Source organism: Gadus chalcogrammus, chromosome 12 (assembly GCF_026213295.1).
Source record: "Gadus chalcogrammus isolate NIFS_2021 chromosome 12, NIFS_Gcha_1.0, whole genome shotgun sequence".
Lineage (NCBI taxonomy): Eukaryota > Metazoa > Chordata > Actinopteri > Gadiformes > Gadidae > Gadus > Gadus chalcogrammus.
Window position 1 is genome coordinate 27,828,727 of NC_079423.1, and position 19,409 is coordinate 27,848,135.

Below are 19,409 nucleotides of genomic sequence, written 5' to 3' on the forward strand. Positions count from 1 at the left end.
TGCCTTGTGAGATGCAGCAGCCTTAACCTTAACTTTATCCCTGCTGCGCACAACTATCCTCCACTCAGCCCCCCAGATTAATGTCCCATGCTCCCTCTCTGAACTGCTTCTGCTGGCCTTGATCACATTGTGGTCAAGATGTCCTGGAGCAAAGCATGGTGAGATGGTTGAGACCTTTCCATGGCATCTGTGGCAAGGAGATGCGTGATGAGTGCGATTACTCATGATCTGCTTTGATTGTTTGAAATGACAACATCAATTCATTACATTGACACATTTTTCTTTTGTCTTTGCCAATCTCAACCCCAAACTAATTTCCATAGCTATATTTTCTATGTTGAATCAATACAATATATCCTATCTTTGTTGTCATGAATACAACCTGTGCCATCTGTCGAGGGACACTGGTTCTCCCCCATCTGGCCCTGCTGATTCATGAAGCTTTAATGTCCAACTGCTGGGAGACTGAAGCAGGGGACAGGAGACCACAACCCCCCCCAGACTGCTAATCTGCACCGTAATCTGTTTATGGAGCCATGCAGCATGTAGAATTACATGATAGAAATGTAGAAAGATGCAAATATGGTCAACTAAGAAATTAATGTTCAGTTGCTGGATGTTTCCCATTTGGGAAAACAAATGCTGTATCATTTTAGATTCATCCAGATTGACCAATGGACTGTGAATTTCTAATTTGAAAGCGTGGCTTTATGTATAATCCTGTTTGAGTTGTTTGTCCACATTATTTTATACATTATCATTATTATTTAATTAGTCAAAGTCAAAACCTTGACAGCAGGTTTTTTTCCTAAGAGCATTGAATTCCAAAAATTAGCATTTTACTATATCCTAGGATGGCAATACAATTCTAAAAGGTGACATTAACTCTTTGAGAGAAAACTCTGGGAGTTTTGAAATAATCCCAGTAATTCACAGAAATCATCGAAGAAAATCAATACAACACAAGACAATACTATACAACACAATACAACCCAATACTCAGTGAACACTGACAACAGTAGGAGTAGCTTGGCTGTTCTTCTGCCGCCGATCCCCAACTGAATCGCAGGTCGGGTCATCTGGGGTCATCCCCACAGCCCACTCATCAATGGCAGCTCCACATTGTACGGAGGTCGAGATTCACCTCAGAACAATGGAAAAAACACAATCGATTGAAAAGAGCTCCACAAGGATAAACAGGCCATCTCCATGGACTAGATATAAGCAGAGTTATTATGTGTGGAGGTGGAGTAACACTGAATAATGGTTCTTCAGTTGATGGGGGAGTTTTATTAGGATGTCGTAGGTGTGTAAAGCAGCGTTTACAACGCCTTACAATTACAACTGGGTGCATTAGCTGTGGTGAGAGCACGGGGGTAGTAGAGCGGAAAACAAGAGTGTACCTCTGGTTAACATTGTTTTGGAGAGGACAGAAGAGGACCACATCCAGCACAAATCTTTTTATTTAGCTTGAAATAGATCAAGGTAAGAAGTTCATTTGATCTGATGTGTCGCTTGACCACAGCAATCAAGTGTCTTGTTGGATGGAGCTTGACCAAAGCAATCAAGTGTCTTGTCTGAAGGATGGATGTCCTGATTGGAGTGTTTCTGTGGTGCTGGAGAAAGGTCCCTGCCGACTCCCAGATGTGTTGAATTAGTTCCACAGTAATGCGATTACACTATGGCCGATTACAACATGCATCGGTTTAATGCTTCACCCCTCATTTCACCAACGAATCCCACGAGACGTGTGATGACTGATCCCTGTTTTCCTTGCAGGTCCCCTGTTCTGATTTGTTTTGTCATGAAAGCTGGTTTACTCCTTTTTATCCAATTGTTATAATACCAAGTCCTGTAAAATATGTAGCATAGGTTGTTTGATTTGAATGCGTTTTTTCATTTGACTTAACAACTTATGAGACTTTTAAGCACTTTCAGTCTGCCTCGTGTATGAAAAGTGCTATATAAATAAAGTTGCCTTGCATTGCCTTAACTTCTTAAGAAGCATGCACTGAAGAACTCGGAGCCCGTCTGAAACATCTTCAAATCTGACACTGTGTGTCAGATTTGAAGATGTTTCAGATGGGCTCCAAGTTCTACTGCTCAACTCTGCCTTGAGAGATTACTCTCATGTCTGGCCTTATGGAGCCATTTCTAAACGCTCCCGATCTGACGAGCCCTCTGCATTTTAATCATCACTTCATATTGAAACCCATTGAGTCAGCCAGCAGGCGCACTTCATTTACATCAGCAAACAAAATGGTTCTCTTTGAAAATCAGACCGAGTCTTTGGGCCGTGTATTCACAAACCCTGGTTTGGAGTGGCAGAGTCGATGAGTGCGCCGTCCCGGAAAAATGACACTCTTGAACAAATTCATGAAAAGCAAACCTTGAATACAGAAATAACTTACTATTAGTATTGTAGTCATTTAGCCGACACTTTTATCAGCAGTAACTGAATTCAGAGACACCGGTTAAAAAGGAGCAATTTGGGGGGGTAGACATCTAGCTCTAAGACCCACTGCGCACAAATCTCTATCTAGAACTAAAAAAATTGGCACTTTTCTGTCCATCACCAAATTCCTCCCTTCGCATAACTACTACTACTACTATTGAAACTACTCTCTCTTTTCCAATCTACCTCTCTCCATCTCTCGCTTTCCCCACACTCCATCTCCCTCTCTCTCTCTCTCTCTCTCTCTCTCTCTCTCTCTCTCTCTCTCTCTCTCTCTCTCTCTCTCTCTCTCTCTCTCTCTCTCCCTCTCTGTCTCTCTCTCTCTTCTCTCTCTCTCTCTCTCTCTCCCTCCCTCCCCTCCATATCTTTCTCTCTCTCTCTCTCTCTCCCTCTCTCTCCCTCTCTCTCTCTCTCTCTCTCTCTCCTCACTCCCTCTCTCTCTCTCTCTCTCTCTCTCTCTCTCTCTCTCTCTCTCTCTCTCTCTCTCTCTCCTCCCTTCCCCCCCTCTCTCTCTCCCTCCCTTCCCCCCCCTCTCTCTCTCCCTCCCTTTCCCCCCCCCCTCTCTCTCTCTCTCTCTCTCTCCCTCTCTCCCTCCCCCTCCCCATCTAGTTTCCCACGAGACCTGCCTGCTGGACCAGGTGTTGGGTCTGATTATAAACGAGAAGCCCTCGACCAGCGCCTCGCTCTTTCTGCACGAAGACGCCGACAGGCCCCCCCGGGCGGAGAGAGGAGGTCGCGGAGGAGGAGGAGGAGTAGCAGGAGGCGTGCAGAGCCGCGTGCGCAGGGCCATGGAGAGGAGAGGCAGCCGGCTGAAGGGGAGGATGGGCTCCGTCACCCGGGAGGGCGTGAGGAGCTTCCTCAGGAGGAACCTCTTTGTGCTGTTCACCGTGGCCGCCGTGGCACTGGGTCAGTGGTGGTGGTGGGGCTGGGGGTGGGGGTGGGGGTTGTGTTGGAGGTGGTTAAGGACGTGGAGATGGTTGAGATCGTTGGGGTGGTGTGGATGGGGTTTTTACTATAGGTTAACGGGGGAGAGGTTTGGTGATGGTGTTGACGGTGTGGTTGTGATGAACAAATTATTGAATTCTGAAATGATCAATTGGTTTGGGGAATGTTTTTCTTATGCCTTTTTGTATCTGTTTGGTTGTGTGTGTGTGTGTGTGTGTGTGTGTGTGTGTGTGTGTGTGTGTGTGTGTGTGTGTGTGTGTGTGTGTGTGTGTGTGTGTGTGTGTGTGTGTGTGTGTGTGTGTGTGTGTGTGTGTGTGTGTGTAGGTGTGCTGCTGGGCTTCGCCCTGCGTCCCCACAACCTGTCCCTGAGGGCCGTTAAGTACTTCTCCTTCCCCGGGGAGCTGCTGATGAGGATGTTACAGATGCTGGTGTTGCCTCTCATCATCTCCAGTCTGGTGACAGGTACACACACACAAACACACACACACACACACACACACACACATGCACACACACACACACACACACACACACACACACACACACACACACACACACACACACACACACACACACACACACACACACACACACACACACACACACACACACACACACACACACACACACACACACACACACACACACAGCTAAACTCATATTTATGCATGTAACATGGCATCAAATCAACTCAATGCATCTTTTTGTTAACTTCACGCCCCGTCTGCTTCTGTGCGACCAGGCATCTCCTCTCTGGACAGCAAGGCGTCGGGGAAGATGGGCGTGCGGGCCGTGGTCTACTACATGGTCACCACCCTGATCGCCGTCTTCATCGGCATCGTCATGGTGATGATCATCAGGCCGGGGAAGGGCAGCCGGGACAGCCTCATGGCGGCCGGCGGGAACATAGAGCCGGTGCAGGCTGCCGACGCCTTCCTGGACCTCATCAGGTAACACAGCCCCGGGACACGCCCACAAAGCAAAGGATTCTGGGTAGTTGCTTTGAGAGTCTGGAAACACCAGATGAGGGAGGTATATATACACACAGGGTGATATATGTTGATATAAGATCAAATAGATGAGATCGGATCAGATTTGGATGCATATCCTATTTATCGATTGTGTTTGGGATCCAGCTATTAACACTTCCAGTAATTCAAGTCATTCATCGAGTCATTGTGTACACTTTCAGGAACATGTTTCCACCAAACCTGGTGGAGGCCTGCTTCAAACAGGTGAGATTGTTCGCTTCTCAATCACAACATTTTTCAAATACTATTCGATAGAAATAATATTCATTGATTTATTAATTTGATTGTTTGCTTGCTTTGCTTTGTTTGTTTGATTTTCTTCTGGAAACTTTTGTCTGAATTGCCTTTATTGTTCAACAGTTATCATGTCACCATACAGCCACCAAGTTGATCTGTTGTGTCTGCATGTACCGATTTTTAACTTCAAATCTAAAAAATGACCGCCGTGGTTCCCTTGTGATCCCCGGCAGTATAAAACCGTGTACAAGAAGACGGTGAGCATCAGGAATGTGACTGTGGCGCTGAACCTCACTGACTCCCTCAACGTCAGCGAGTCTGCCCTCAGTGTCAACCTGAGCAGGGTCATGCACACCATCCAGGTGGGGAAACGACTTCACTCAAACACTGAGATGTTCATGGCAAGCTTTGAAGAACATTTTAAAAGTGACATATTGTACCACCAGTCGTGAGTGATTTACCCCATTACAAGCCGTTTTGAAAATCTGCCTCTTCTCACATCCCGTGGCCGTGTCCGCCTAGATGTGTGCTGGATAGATGAGCAACGTTTGCTACATTGTGCTTGGTATGACTTGAAATGGCTAATCACCCTCACACCTGCTGGTATAATATTTCACCTTTAAATGGAATCCTCATTCTAATGAGGATACAAAATAAAAATATCCTGCAAAGATAAAGAATAAGCTTCCAAATAGGTCTGGCTACAATCCAAAGAGCATCTTTTAATCTCTTGGTTCATCGTCGACAATAAACACATGAGGCATATCGGTGGTGTTCTCTACGTTCCTCGTCTCAATCCTCTCCACGAGCGTCTCAATCCTTCCCTCAAAGCTTCCCCCCCCTTGGCTCTCCCCCGGTGGCAGGAGACGGTGGTGGAGATGGTGCCGGTGTCGGGCTCCTCCAACGGCGTGAACGCCCTGGGCATGGTGGTGTTCTCCATCTGCCTGGGCCTGGTCATGGGCAGCATGAAGCAGCAGGGCCAGGCTCTCAGGGACTTCTTCGACAGCCTCAACGAAGCCATCATGAGGCTGGTGGCCGTCATCATCTGGTCAGCCGGAGCCTCCGCGTGCACACGCATACACACACACGCACGCACGCACGCATGCATGCACACACACACACACACACGCGTACACTCACACACACAAACACACAAACACACACAGCGTTAACTATTTAATGTAATGCCAGGTTATAGCAGCTACAATACTTAATGTTATGTAATCAAATAGTTACCAATAGTTACCCGAGAGAGAGAGAGAGAGAGAGAGAGAGAGAGAGAGAGAGAGAGAGAGAGAGAGAGAGAGAGAGAGAGAGAGAGAGAGAGAGAGAGAGAGAGAGAGAGAGAGAGAGAGAGAGAGAGAGAGAGAGAGAGGGGGGGGAGAGAGGGGGAGGGAGGGAGGGAGGGAGGGAGGGAGGGATGGATGGAGTAGTTTATTTATCCACAAAGGAAATTGTAAGTGTTGCAGCAGCAATTCAAAAACACCAATGAAGCACCCCGGGAGGTAGCTTCAACACCTTTATAACCGAACATCCTGTCCCCGGATCCCCCCCCCCCCCCCTCCCACCAGGTACGCCCCGGTAGGCATCCTGTTCCTGATCGCGGGGAAGATCGTGGAGATGAAGGACCTGGTGCAGATGGGGGGCCAGCTGGGCATGTACACCCTCACCGTGATCCTGGGGCTCCTGATCCACGGCCTGGTGGTGCTGCCCCTGCTTTACTTCCTGGTGACCCGCAAGAACCCCTTCAGCTTCATCGGGGGCCTCCTCCAGGCCCTCATCACGGCCCTGGGCACCTCGTCCAGGCGAGTCGACCAGGGAACCATTTTGGGTTTTTTTCGCTCCGAAAATGGCGGTTATTTTAGAAACTGATGCTGCTGTGGTATCTGGGCGTCCTTTCTTCTTCCATAGGCCTCTTTGGATCAGTGTCTTTTTGTGCTATGTTTGTTGACACTACATTTTGTTCGTATGAGTTGTCTGTTGCGTCTAGTTGCGAAGGTGAGCGAGAGTCGATTTTTGTTTGGGTTGTCCGCAGTTGGGATGCAACACAATGTGCGTTGAATAAACCGAGCATTGAGGTCTGAGAGATCCACTCTATAAGGAGGCACAGGGGGCTGCAGAAGTACACCAACGCACTGAAATACTACTATTGTGTTACCTGTGATTAGTATGGTGGTCTCCTTGCCTTCCTTTATCCCAAAGCCCATTTTTCATCGTCACAAAAGGGCCTGAATGCTGAGCGCTCTCTTTAGGGAAAGGAAAGGAAGGAAGGAAAGGAAGGAAAGAAAGGAGTCTCCTTGGGAATAATGGTGGGTTACCATCATGATTCCTTCCTATAGCTTATACAGACAGGGGGCATCTCACCTCTCTCCTCAGGAGCCGGGGATCGAACCGGCAACCTTCCGATTACCAGCCAAACCCGCTCTTCCTCCTGAGCTCCTGCCGCCCTTTAACTCAGTTCATCTCCCTTTTAGCTCACCTTTAACTTACCGATGTTTCCACTTTCTAACTCCACCTCTTCTGTTTCGCCCACTTCAGCTCCGCCACCCTGCCCATCACCTTCCGCTGTCTGGAGGAGATCAACCGCGTGGACAAGCGGGTGACGCGCTTCGTCCTCCCAGTGGGGGCCACCATCAACATGGACGGCACCGCCCTCTACGAGGCCGTGGCGGCCATCTTCATCGCCCAGGTCAACAACATGGACCTCAACTTTGGACAGATCCTCACCATCAGGTAGGCTGGGCGAAGCTCCCTCTTTTACACCCACATAACAAGTGATTTAAAATCGAAATGAATTATATTCAATTTAAATGAATTGAATTCAATTTAAATGAATTTAATGAAAAAAAATTTGTGTTTACTTGTCATGTCTGTGAATGAAATAAGCAATGCACAGCATATATATCATATATATCCTGTAAAATACATTTGAACCAGTTCAATTAATACATTTATCTAGTTTTTCTTTATTTTACTAATGGCTGCCACTGCCGTTTGATAATATCAACAGTGATCAGGAAGGGGGCCCTTTATGATATACTAAATGAATGGTTGGCTTGATGCAAATATATAATAAAATGCAAATATATGGCATAATGCCCCGAATGGGTCTAGATTAGAAGACCGAGAACTGATTTGTTGTTGCAGTAGTTTGACTGCTACTGATAGCGCTGCGCTTAATGCTCGGTGCTGGTGGTTCATCGCATCCATTTAATAACGGTGACCAACACCGTGTCCCTCCCACACAGTATCACGGCAACCGCTGCCAGCATCGGAGCAGCAGGCATCCCCCAGGCTGGGCTGGTTACCATGGTGATTGTATTGACTTCGGTGGGGCTGCCCACAGACGACATCACGCTCATCATCGCCGTGGACTGGTTCCTGTGAGTTCCCAGCTCCATGGGGACGGGTCCTGTTTCGTTGCTTTAACTATCCTGTGGATGGCCTTAAATAGGATGCTGTACTTAAACTATCCTTTGAATGAGTTTAGACGTCCTGTTTATTTCTTTACATGTACCGTGTAGGACTTTAAATAGCCCATGTCGTGCTTGAAATATCCCATTTAATCATTTCAACATCCCAAATATTAATTTCCGTATAATTTGTATTGCTTTAAATATTTTCTTTGTATTGTTTTGACATTTCTCTAAATGTCCATTGTATAACTAATGTTACTTATTCTCTGTCTGTATCCCTCTCTGTCTCACTCTCTCTCTCTCTCTCCCTCCCTTCCCCCCCTCTCTCTCTCCCTCCCTTCCCCCCCCTCTCTCTCTCCCTCCCTTTCCCCCCCCCCCTCTCTCTCTCTCTCTCTCTCTCTCTCTCTCTCTCTCTCTCTCTCTGTCTCTGTCTCTCTCCCCCTCCTCCTCCCCGCTCTCTCTCTCTCTCTCTCTCTCTCCCCTCTCTCCTCTCTCTCTCTCTCTCTCTCTCTCTCTCTCTCTCTCTCTCTCTCTCTCTCTCTCTCTCTCTCTCTCTCCCCCCTCCTCCTCCCCCTCCTCCTCCCCCTCCTCCCTCAGGGACCGTCTGAGGACCACCACCAACGTGCTGGGCGACTCCCTGGGGGCGGGCATCGTGGAGCACCTGTCCCGCTCCGAGCTGCTGGGCCAGGACGCCGAGCGGGGCACCTCGGTCCTGGAGGAGACCGAGAAGCCCTACCAGCTCATCTGCCAGGAGAACGACTCGGTGAAGCTCCACAACAGCGAGACCCCCATGTGATCCCCCTCGCCCACGCCCATCTGTCCGCTCCCTCTGTCGCCCCCTGCAGGAGCAGGCTGGGTACTGCAGGAGCAGGCTGGGTACGGCCGCGCGATCAGCGCGGCCGTCTCTCCCTGTGTGTGGCGGGGCGTGGTGTGGGGCGGCCAGAGACCTGGGCTCTGGAGGTAAAGTATGTCTTTGTGTTCATTGGCAAACTCAAAAGCCAAAGTATGAGGTTAGTTCCCAAGGGTGAAAACTACAAAAGATAACACTCACAAAGAAATGTTGTTTGTTATTTTGTGCTCTGCTTGCAGAGCTAAGTTCACAAAATGTCCTTCTTCCAATAACCAAAAGATGATGTTCTGAATAATTGCCCTTCCCACTCTGAAATGTGTGGGAAAAATTCAGGTTGTTAAAACAAATTACTTTGAACTCTGGGAAATTATCTAAAAGGTTCATGCCAGGACAGTTAATTCATTCAACCCGTTTGTTTGGTCTATGTGGAAGTCCATAAATCTTTGTAATTAATGTATTAATGCATGGTGTCTGTTATGCATATACCTCTGCATAAAACATTGCAATTAATGTGTATTGCGATTGTTATTAATATACCTCTGCATAATGCTTTGTAATTCATTTGTATGGTGATTGTTATTCATATGCCCCTGCATTAAGCTTTGTAATTAAATTGTACGGTGAAGTTATTCATATTCCAGACAAGATCATTAATAAGAGTAATACTGGTATTTAATATTTTTTCTAAATTCTAGCACTATACCTTAGTGCTAGTAAATAACCATACAACCTTCTATTGAACATTTGTTTCCGCCCAATTTGGTTGAATTTGTTGCATGGCCTTTTATCGAAATAAAATACTCATTCAATCATATTAGCATACACTCAAGTCCACTACCTCTAATGTGTCTCTGATGTGCGTTTTGGCAACCTGATACAAACCAAGACCCTTCAGCACAATGTCACTATTTTCTCTTAGATATTATGAATTAACTTGATTTTAAACGATTCTGAACCCTATTCAGATGCTTGTTCTTTGTCTATGTATTACTTGAGTGTTTGGCAGAGTTTTCTTTACTGTATGGCTTTGTTTTGTTTTAATTCTGGGGTTGAGGTGTACTATATTTTTGGAATAATGTCAAAAATCAATTGATTACTGATTATTTATATTGTATTTTTTGGTTATGTTGTTCACTGATGTTTGATTTGTTTTTGTTTCCAGTTCACTATGGAAATAGACATTTGTTATTTCCACCTTCTTTTTATATATTTTTAATATCTTGATGTTTTTAAAGAGAAATATTGTTTTGCTGAACTTTGAGTTCATTTATTCATTTAAAGGTTGTTTTTTTTGTTTCAGTATGTATATGTCACCTTAACAGTAAATGATTGTTGATTAACTATTGTATTCCAGAGTATGGACAGACACTTGACTTTATACTTATAACAGTATTTTAAATTGGGTTTCAATGTTTTGACTAGGAAAATAAATGACAAGTGATTGAATGTTTTGCGAAATGGCTACTGTGAAAATAGTAAGAAATTGCTTAATGTTTTTATTAGTTTGTGTTAAGATCATATAAAAAAAAATGCAATATAGTGTGGAAACTAGAATTGAAAGGCTAAATGTCAAAAGTAAGAAAGTATAATCCTTGTTTCTAAGTAGGAGAATTTTGTTTTTGAGGCTGGATATTAAAATATGTTATTACTTTTTAAATACTCTATTTTGATGGGCATCTTAAATGTATTTGCTTTGATGTAACTAATAAAGGTCTCAGGAATGGACATATCATTATCTGTATTTTGTGTGTATGTGTGTTCGTGTTCTCTGGAATCCAGATGTATTTTGAATATGAAAATTGCTACATCTAGTGGAAGGCAGTATCATGGCTTGTATAGTTTCATCAATGATGACATTATGTTATTAAACAATAGCTGTAAGTCGGGAGCACATGATTCCACTTCATTTGAAAGGCTATTTTAGAACTCTAATGTTAATGTTCTGCATTGACCTAAATTCATTAACTTTGAAAGTATGTTCAGAAAACTCCAATTGTATCGTCAAAAATAATTTAATTGATATCTGGGTATTTTCAAATAGGCTCCATAGATGTGAAGTAAGTGCCTACTCATTCAATCCCCCCACCCCTCAAACACACACACACACACACACACACACACACACACACACACACACACACACACACACACACACACACACACACACACACACACACACACACACACACACGAGTAACACACTGTTACTCAAATTATATAAGCGAGAAAAGACAGTAAATACACTTAAACAACGGGTCGTTTCAGATTAATTTATAAAAGAGATCACTTGAAATACTTTCATCTTTTTTTTGTGGTTGTAACATACAGTGCATCTTTCTACAACAACATGGTAACAGAAATGATTGGGTCGTCTATGCTTCACTGTAACGTCCAGGACACGTGGCAAAGATTTGAATGGAAATACTTGGCAAATACTTTGGCATAGTTACGGTAAGATAAACAGTCAGTGTCAAAAACAATCTCCATCCGCTGATACATATCAAAACCTCTGAGGGACGCCATCTGGCACCCTTTACAAAGACAAACTGGGAGGCCAGGTATTTATTCATATAACAGTCTGCAACATCCACTGAGTGGGCAAAAAAGATCGGGAACGATTTCTCATTTCTTGTGAGTCTGGCCATCGAGGTGAATCCATGAAGAAAGAACACATGTGATACTTTATTGCTTCGTACCTGCCGGTTTGAGTCTTTTTTAGTCTATTTTTGCCGCCATGACAGCGAAATGACAGTGGAGATGGGTGATGAGTTCACACTATTGACACGTGGATTGTGCAAAAAGCGCAGGCTAATATTAGAAAGACGTTCCCGGTGTTTTTCACACCCTTGACAAACGGCAATTGACTCAGTCTACTGAGTATGGTTTCTCTTACAAATGACTTAAAGATATACAAGTCACACAAGTCAGCATGTATCTCACTGCTGTACTTCACTACTAGCACTGAACGTCTCATTGTTATAATGGACGTTTTCTGTCACTCCTACAGTAGGCTATTGTAACACGTCTGCTGATAAATATAGCAGTCCCTTTGATGAAAAGAGGCGTGCTCTACGATTGTAGCCCATATACAAAACAATTCAGCCACTAGTAGATGTTATAATAGTAGTAGACTAGAGACCTTCAGGCAGACCAGGGCAATATAGCACTAGTGCGTATGATATGTTTCGGATATATTCAACACGATAGTGGCAATGTTGGTTAGCTTATCTGCTAAAGAAAACACGCCATATTTGAAGCAGTTCAAACTATGTATTCAGAGTTAACTTTGTGGAAATATTTTTTTATTTTTTGTTGTTTAACCTATCTGAAGCGATTATAGCTACTATGTAGGCCTACTGCTGCCTGGGTCTGTAGGGGTAAAGGGAGAGAGAGAGAGAGACACACACACGAGACAACAGGGGAGGCCCCAAAACGCCGCCAGGCTACGGTGACCAGTCGTTGAAAAGGTTTACTTGGCCTGTGAAGAAGAGGTATACGTTTGTGACAGACTCATTTATGCGTCCTATTTACATGATTTCAGTTGGGTGGGATGTGGGATCAGGCACATGCTGATGTTCAGCCACTGTACGCTAGGAAACGTATACGCATAGATGAAGGTCCCACACCCTCAAACAATGATCAGCGTGTACAGACTTCAGAGTAAGAGCGGAATCTTACCTATAACTACAAATGTTTTCTTGTTTCATCTCATTCCACATCAAAAGTCGCCCAGTTATTCTTCTTGTCCTAGTAAACCATAAAAAATTCCATAATTATCAAGTGGAATTACTTTTCAGTAAATCTCTGGTTCTGTCTTTCACTTTCAAATTTAACGACCAGCAATGTAAAGCACAAAAAGTTTTAAATACACACAAAGCAAATAAATTGATTGATGTATTTAGCAACAAAAAGTATGTTGAAGTTACAGTCTGATACGGACATCACAATGACAACATCAATATTGACATCATATCGATGACATCACATCATTTCATCGATTTCTAAATAAACATTGACCAGCATATTAGTTAAGTTATTCAAGGGACAATCAGTCTACAAATGCGGCCCCAATGCCAAAAGCACAGTACTGGATCCAACGCTCCTTTCACGCCGCTTTCCAAGTATTAAAGGTCCCATATTATACCCCCAGGTGTGAGTGTGATGAGCCATTACAAGCCGTTTTCAAAATCTGCCTCTAGAGACATCACAAGTGGGCGTGTCCACAGAGATGTGTGCTGGATAGATCAGTCTTCCTACATAGTGGACTCTTGCAAACCCTGCTCATCTATCCGTCATACGTCGCTTGTAATAATGGCTAATCACACTCTCACCTACTGGTGTATTATGGGACCTTTAACACACGAGACATCGTCATACTGCAAAAACACAGGACAGGAGCCTACCTCTGCCATGACGGGCAGGTTGTCGTGAGGGATGAGCCACATGGTACGGCGGGCCTTGCTCCTCTGCCTCTGAAGGAGCTTCCTCAGCAGCCTCCTCACCTTGCGGTCGCTGGGATCCGCGCACTTCACGGCCTTCTTGGTGTACAGACTGTGAGTCATGCGGAAGGGACAAAGAGACACATCCAGTCACGTACCGCTGCTGCCGACGCAATTGGGCAATCACAGCCGCTTGATCACATTTTTTGGGGGGGTGCAGTGGAAATATCTATCGTAAGGCACAACCATGGCTTATCCTTATCTCTCCATAATGGTCACTCCCCATCACCTTTGTGAGAGGGAGAAAAGGAATACCATATACTTTTGTATTTACCACCCACGATGTGAACGTTTCCCTATAAGACTCATGTATACATTGAATGTATTCCTGGTAACTTTGCTGCCTGTATCTTCCCATGATCATTCTCCAAAATGAATGTTCCTATGCTGTGAACTCTTTGAATCACTGAGGAGGGTGTGTTTGTTGGTTGGTTGGTTTGCTGCTGGGCTTTGTTCAGGGAAACCAGAACACAGAAGAATGTCAGAGGAATTAGAACCACATCCCATCCTTTGGCAGAACATGCTGCCAGGTTGAGGCTGCTGCTGCTACATGGGCACTGGAGGAGAGGCGCACAGCACATAAGAGTCTCACACAGCCTCCTTCAAACTAACGGTAACCCCTTTGTTATAACCCAGATAAACACAAAGACATTTAGGTTCTCACAATGGGCCAGAATCAGATTGTCTCCACTGACAAGCTCAAGTAATGCAAGGCAGCCCACTGTTTTCATTTTTTTCCCCCCTCCTTAATTCAACCCTGCTGTTCTGACAGACTGAATCAAAGCAGCAAAGTTCAGCTGGCTTTAAAAGGTAATTGTCCTTGTTTTATATTCTTTTTTTCTTTTCACCATGTGCTTGTTATCCCTGCATATTTCCCTCCCCGCTTCCCGGGCCATTACGTCTAAGAGCGCTGCCATGACAACAACATGACCTGGACCGGACTACAATGCATGTGAGGGAGCCCAGCTCTTAACAAGACGCATACTTTTACCCCGATGCGTGCACTACTTGAGCGTGCACTGCGGGAGCGACAGCAGCGTGAGGGAAGGAGGGAAGGGGGGGGGGGATTGTGGAGGGGGGGAATTGTTGGAATACTTGCATGATGGCTTGTATGCTGCAGTCGGGCCCGTCCGTCTGCACCTCGAAGCGGATCACGTCCTTGGTGCGTACCTTGCCCTGCGAGTACAGCATGCAGCACTGGACGTCCCGCTGCATCTGCACCCCTTTACCTGCCATGGGGAGGGGGGCAGGGGACAGAGGGTCAGTGATTTGAAGGGACAGGGGACAGGAAGTCAGTGATTTGAAGGGACAGAGACAGAGAGTCGGTACAGAGTTGTGGGGGGGGGGGGACAAGGGATAGAGACAGGTGATTGGGAGGTTGCGGGGGGGGGGGGGGGGAGCTGTGTGTGCAGAGTAATGGCAAGAAAACACAAACAAGAAACCCACATAAGGTCTCAGTGGGTGAACACAGACCCTGATAAGAGGGAGAGAGGGAGCGATGGAGAGATTAGAGTGTACCATACATTGAACTGGTCCTAGCATGCTCAGCGAAATGTGTTGCTCCTCTACTGTACTGTGTTATCTTCAACAGGGGTTGTGGTGCCTTGTAACGTGTGTTCGTTCACAACAAAAAAATACACAAAATGACCATTTACCTTTGTACAAACATAACCAAGTGGTATAACACTGTAAGGCCATGTTATATGTCATTATGTCACTCCACGTATTACCTAAACTGCTGAAGTTAGTGTACTGCTAGTAACACAGGTAACCAAGGCCTGTCTTTGGAGCTTTTGTTCACAGCAAACCTCCTGGACAAACACACGCACGCAGGCACACACAGGTTCTTTCTTCTTTCACTCTCTCTCTCTCTCTCTCTCTCTCTCTCTCTCTCTCTCTCTCTCTCTCTCTCTCTCTCTCTCTCTCTCTCTCTCTCTCTCTCTCTCTCTCTCTCTCTCTCTCTTTCTCTCTATCTCTCTGTCACAAACCACATAGACACACTGACACACACACACACACACACACACACAGAGACACACACACAGGAACACAGAAGAATGTCAAAGGAATTAGAACCACATCCCATCATTCTACAAAACATGCTGCCACGCCAGCGGGGGGAGAGAGAGAGAGAGAGCAAGAGAGAGAGAGAGAGAGGGAGAGAGAGAGAGAGGGAGAGAGAGAGAGAGAGAGAGAGAGAGAGAGAGAGAGAGAGAGAGAGAGAGAGAGAGAGAGAGAGAGAGAGAGAGAGAGAGAGAGAGGGAGAGAGAGAGAGAGAGAGAGAGAGAGAGAGAGAGAGAGAGAGAGAGAGAGAGAGAGAGAGAGAGAGAGACAGAGAGACAGAGAGAGAGAGAGAGAGAGAGAGAGAGACAGAGAGAGAGAGACAGAGAGAGAGAGAGAGAGAGAGAGACATCAATCATTTTTTTCTTCCAACACACTGTTGAAACAAAACAAAGCTGCAGGACTGGGAAGGCTCACAACAGGAACGCTGTCAAATGACCCTTTTAGACCAACCACGGTTCAAACATTTGGCAACACGTTTCCTACACCACATTACGGAACACCACAGAAGCTCAAACACATCGCAGTACATGAACGTCGCACAGCACTTGAATTCTGTCCCTTTCTAATTCTTGCTCACTGTTTACATCCATCTCTTCCTGGCTATGAGGCTGTTGCTATAGCCCCCCTCCTCTCGCTCACCCTCTCTCTCCTCCCTCTCCTCTCCCTCTCTCTCTCACCTTCCTCTTTTCACTTCGCCATCACTCTGCCGCTACCCGGCCCACCTGCAGCGTGCATCCATGTGCACGCACACACACACACACGTACACACAAACACGCATGCATGCACAAACGCACACACAGAAAACCGCTCTCACACACACACGCGCAACGCGTGCGGCTGTGTCCTACCTTCGACGGGCGACAGCAGGGCAACAGTCAGAGCGATAACAGTCAGCGCCTGCAGCACGAACATGATAGAGGCTGGCAGAGAAGGAGGGGAGAAGAGGAGAAGACAGGGAATGAGGATAATCTACTGTCATCTCTTCCTCTATGGCTGCCTCTCTTATAGCACTCCCTCCCTCTTTTCAGTCCTCCCTCCCTCCCGCCCTCCCTCCCTCACCAACTCACTCTCTCACTGACTCTCTCACTCACTGCCACTCTTCCTCAGTCTCAGTGTCCCTCGCTCTTTCTCTCGCCCACTCCCTCCCCACTGCCACTTTGATGTCATTATGGCTTCTATACCTGCTTTACCTTTTCACCCCCTTCTCTGCCACTTTCTCCCTGCTCTCACCTCACTCTCCTTTCAGCTCTACTTTGGTCCCATATACGTGCCCTGTCTGGGCCACTCATCTATAAAGCAAGCACCTATGACAATAAGATAATGTGATATTGTATAAACATTGAATCCTAATATAATTTGTCATTCCCGTTTGCGTACTTTTTTCAAGCCTTAAACAGTTTTCGTTCCCAGGGCAGCCTGGATCGAGGGGTGTGGATTATAATAGGTGTCTCCAACAATGTGGGGTGGAAAGAGATTTGTACAATTGTTTTCATTCTGCCCCTTGGCTCTCTTTCATCTCTAACCACAGATTGCATTCCTGAGTCAATGCTCTCCCACATATCAATCCAATAGCCCTAAAGTAGGACTTTCTATGCCAGGAAAGATTTTTCGAACGCTAGGCGGGTTTGACACAAATCACACCAGAAGTATTAATGTTCTCCTTTTAGATCTTTTGCTGGAGTTTTCAAAAAGTATGCTAAACTCTTGTTTTAAAAAAAACAACTGGATTGGATCAACGAACACAGTTTCAACCACATAAGTTATGCGTTGTAATGTTAAATGCACTTGTGATTCTGTATTATTTATGATCTGTCTTTTAAACAGAATCTTTAATATAATGAATAATAAAGTTATTAATTAACTTGCAATAACAGGGCATAAAGCCATTGGTTCATCACAGGTTTTAACTGTCTGGCACTAACCTGCAAATGGTGACATTGTCAGAAAGCCTGTTCAAAATGATTATACACTATCTGTGAAACATCTCTGTCTATTGAAATAAGCCTTACAAACCTTAGACTGCATTCTCACATTACAAACACATGATATAAGCCAACTTGCTATTGGAACTACCCAAGGCGAGACAGGTGCACCGACAGTAACAAAGCTTACATTTTACCTTTTGGGAATATCATGCTTGGTTAATGGTTGGATATTTGGTGGAAAACCTTAAATATTTGTAAGACAATGCTTCACTGTAATCCGCTATGTGACTCGGCTGTACGTACGGGCATAGGCTTACATACCTGACCACTGGAAGTGAAAATATGCAGCCAGTGTACCAAGGGGGTGAGGTCGCGATGAAAGTAAGTGCGTGTGTGTGTGTGTGCGTGCGTGTGTGCGTGTCAGGGTTGAGGGGTATTCAGTGTTGGAATTTGACCCTTAAGAAATCAGGTTGGAATCCCTCAGCTGCATAAACATACCTTTCACATGACTGCAGGTCTGCTCCTGAGCCAGATACATTTCCTGCATATCTCTTCAGCGATTAAGAAACATCTTGTTAAAGTATAGTCTTCCACTGCAAGTATTTCACTGCCCGTTCAGAAAATAAGCAGCAGGGGCAAAGAAAAAGAAAGATGTGAGTGTGTGTGTGTTTGTGTGTTTGAGTGTGAATGTGTGTATGTGCGTATGCATGTTTATGGGAGTTTGTGAGCATCATTCATTCATAGGATGGTCTTCTCCATGAAGCCAGGGCCTCCTAGAGATGTTTGAGTGCAGGGCTGTCTGCTGGCCTGCTGGCCCATGGGGGGGGGGGGGGGAATTAAGCAGACAAGACGCGTTTAGATTTCCGACCATTCTCATGTTGAAGATGTTCTGTTCGGCAGAATTTTTGAAACTATTCCTTTTTTTCAAAGGAAATAATAGGAACATTGGCAAATTACTTTGACCAAATAATGGCTGTGTGATTTACAATCAGTCCAGTGCCAACTGTGTATAAAACAAAGTTGAGCCTGACTGCATGTCTAATTTGAAACGCATACTTAATGAATCTGTAACACACCATTTGGACACATTCAAGGCATAGGAATAAAGCCACACACTATTATTTAAGCATACTATGCTTTCAGCACCACAAACGAGAGCCATCAATCTAGGCAAGTCCTGATTTATGGTTACCGGTCCGGACAATAGAGAGAACCTCTCTCCGACTTCACATGGGATTTCCCAAGTGGAATGTCTATATTGACTGTGGGAATGAAGCGATGTCCATCCCAGCAACATGTGATTATATTTTATTAGAGAGGAGAGGTATTCCATGTTTCTCTGTGCCAGTCAAGCATTCTTCTGCTGGGAGTTGACTGGTGTACTTTTGGAACCAAACATCTGTGCTTCTCCCAGCTCTTGTTTCATTAGAGAACCACAAAGACCCAGCTTAAAGATAGAAAAACATTTATTTTGAAAATTCAAATTGCAAAAAAAACGAAAGAAACTCTGGGGTCCTGACTGTGCTTTGAGTGAGAAACAAAACACCTCTGATGGACATGTGTTTAAAGCAGGTCTGCCAGGAACAACAGTACACACGTCTCCATCAAGGGGAAACTCTGGGACATTTGCGTAAACTCACAGGGTTGATGTGGTTTCTTCAATGTCATAAAAAATGCACCGTGGCATTCAGCCAATTACACCTGGCTTACAGAAGAAGAATCGATTTTTTTAACCCATCATATCCAGTCTACTTTGACAGCTTATCTAATCAAAAGTTGTGCTAAGGCACAGGCAAACCAGCATGACAATTCAGCCAATACTCATTGTACACGAACACAGCTCATTTGGTGTTACATTTGGTAGACCTTGATCGCATACACAAAAGCCAACTCGAGGTTTTTAATTTCAGATTAAGTAATGTCTACTAGTAAAAGGAAAAAGTAAGACTATCCAGATATGAAGGGTAATAGTTCTTCCAGACAACT

The 19,409-nt window shown here is 45.1% G+C and overlaps 2 protein-coding genes across 5 annotated transcripts; one reads left to right on the forward strand and one right to left on the reverse strand.

The window, feature by feature from the left end:
• Positions 1-3,201: 3,201 nt before the first annotated feature.
• Positions 3,202-8,880, forward strand: slc1a6 (solute carrier family 1 member 6). Of its 4 annotated transcripts, none has more exons than XM_056603622.1 (10): positions 3,202-3,361; positions 3,725-3,862; positions 4,143-4,350; positions 4,593-4,635; positions 4,902-5,012; positions 5,532-5,716; positions 6,240-6,473; positions 7,207-7,401; positions 7,917-8,051; positions 8,682-8,880. In XM_056603622.1, the coding sequence occupies exons 1-10, from the start codon at positions 3,244-3,246 to the stop codon at positions 8,878-8,880; spliced, it is 1,566 nt and encodes a 521-aa protein (XP_056459597.1). In that variant the 5' UTR covers positions 3,202-3,243. The 4 variants fall into 4 exon arrangements, with proteins under 4 accessions (XP_056459597.1, XP_056459598.1, XP_056459599.1 ...); XM_056603623.1 differs by having other exon boundaries at positions 4,902-4,997; XM_056603624.1 differs by having other exon boundaries at positions 4,902-4,988; positions 5,535-5,716.
• Positions 8,881-11,170: 2,290 nt separating this feature from the next.
• On the reverse strand, positions 11,171-16,463 carry ccl44 (chemokine (C-C motif) ligand 44). The gene is made up of 5 exons (XM_056603638.1): positions 16,347-16,463; positions 14,533-14,662; positions 13,338-13,485; positions 12,613-12,681; positions 11,171-12,412 (listed from the first exon to the last, which is right to left on the reverse strand). Exons 1-4 carry the CDS (start codon positions 16,408-16,410, stop codon positions 12,643-12,645), a joined length of 381 nt encoding a protein of 126 aa, XP_056459613.1. The 5' UTR covers positions 16,411-16,463; the 3' UTR covers positions 11,171-12,412; positions 12,613-12,642.
• Between the last annotated feature and the right edge of the window lie 2,946 nt (positions 16,464-19,409).

Excerpts from the sequence above, each read along its gene's own strand:
- slc1a6 (XM_056603622.1), top strand. The coding sequence starts at position 3,244 with ATGGAGAGGAGAGGCAGCCGGCTGAAGGGGAGGATGGGCTCCGTCACC. Across the intron at positions 4,636-4,901 it reads TGGAGGCCTGCTTCAAACAG|TATAAAACCGTGTACAAGAA; the intron begins GTGAGATTGTTC and ends GATCCCCGGCAG. Across the intron at positions 5,013-5,531 it reads TCAGTGTCAACCTGAGCAGG|GAGACGGTGGTGGAGATGGT; the intron begins GTCATGCACACC and ends CCCCGGTGGCAG.
- ccl44 (XM_056603638.1), bottom strand. The coding sequence starts at position 16,410 with ATGTTCGTGCTGCAGGCGCTGACTGTTATCGCTCTGACTGTTGCCCTG. Across the intron at positions 14,663-16,346 it reads CCTGCTGTCGCCCGTCGAAG|GTAAAGGGGTGCAGATGCAG; the intron begins GTAGGACACAGC and ends TCCCCATGGCAG. Across the intron at positions 13,486-14,532 it reads TGCAGCATACAAGCCATCAT|TCTGTACACCAAGAAGGCCG; the intron begins GCAAGTATTCCA and ends CATGACTCACAG.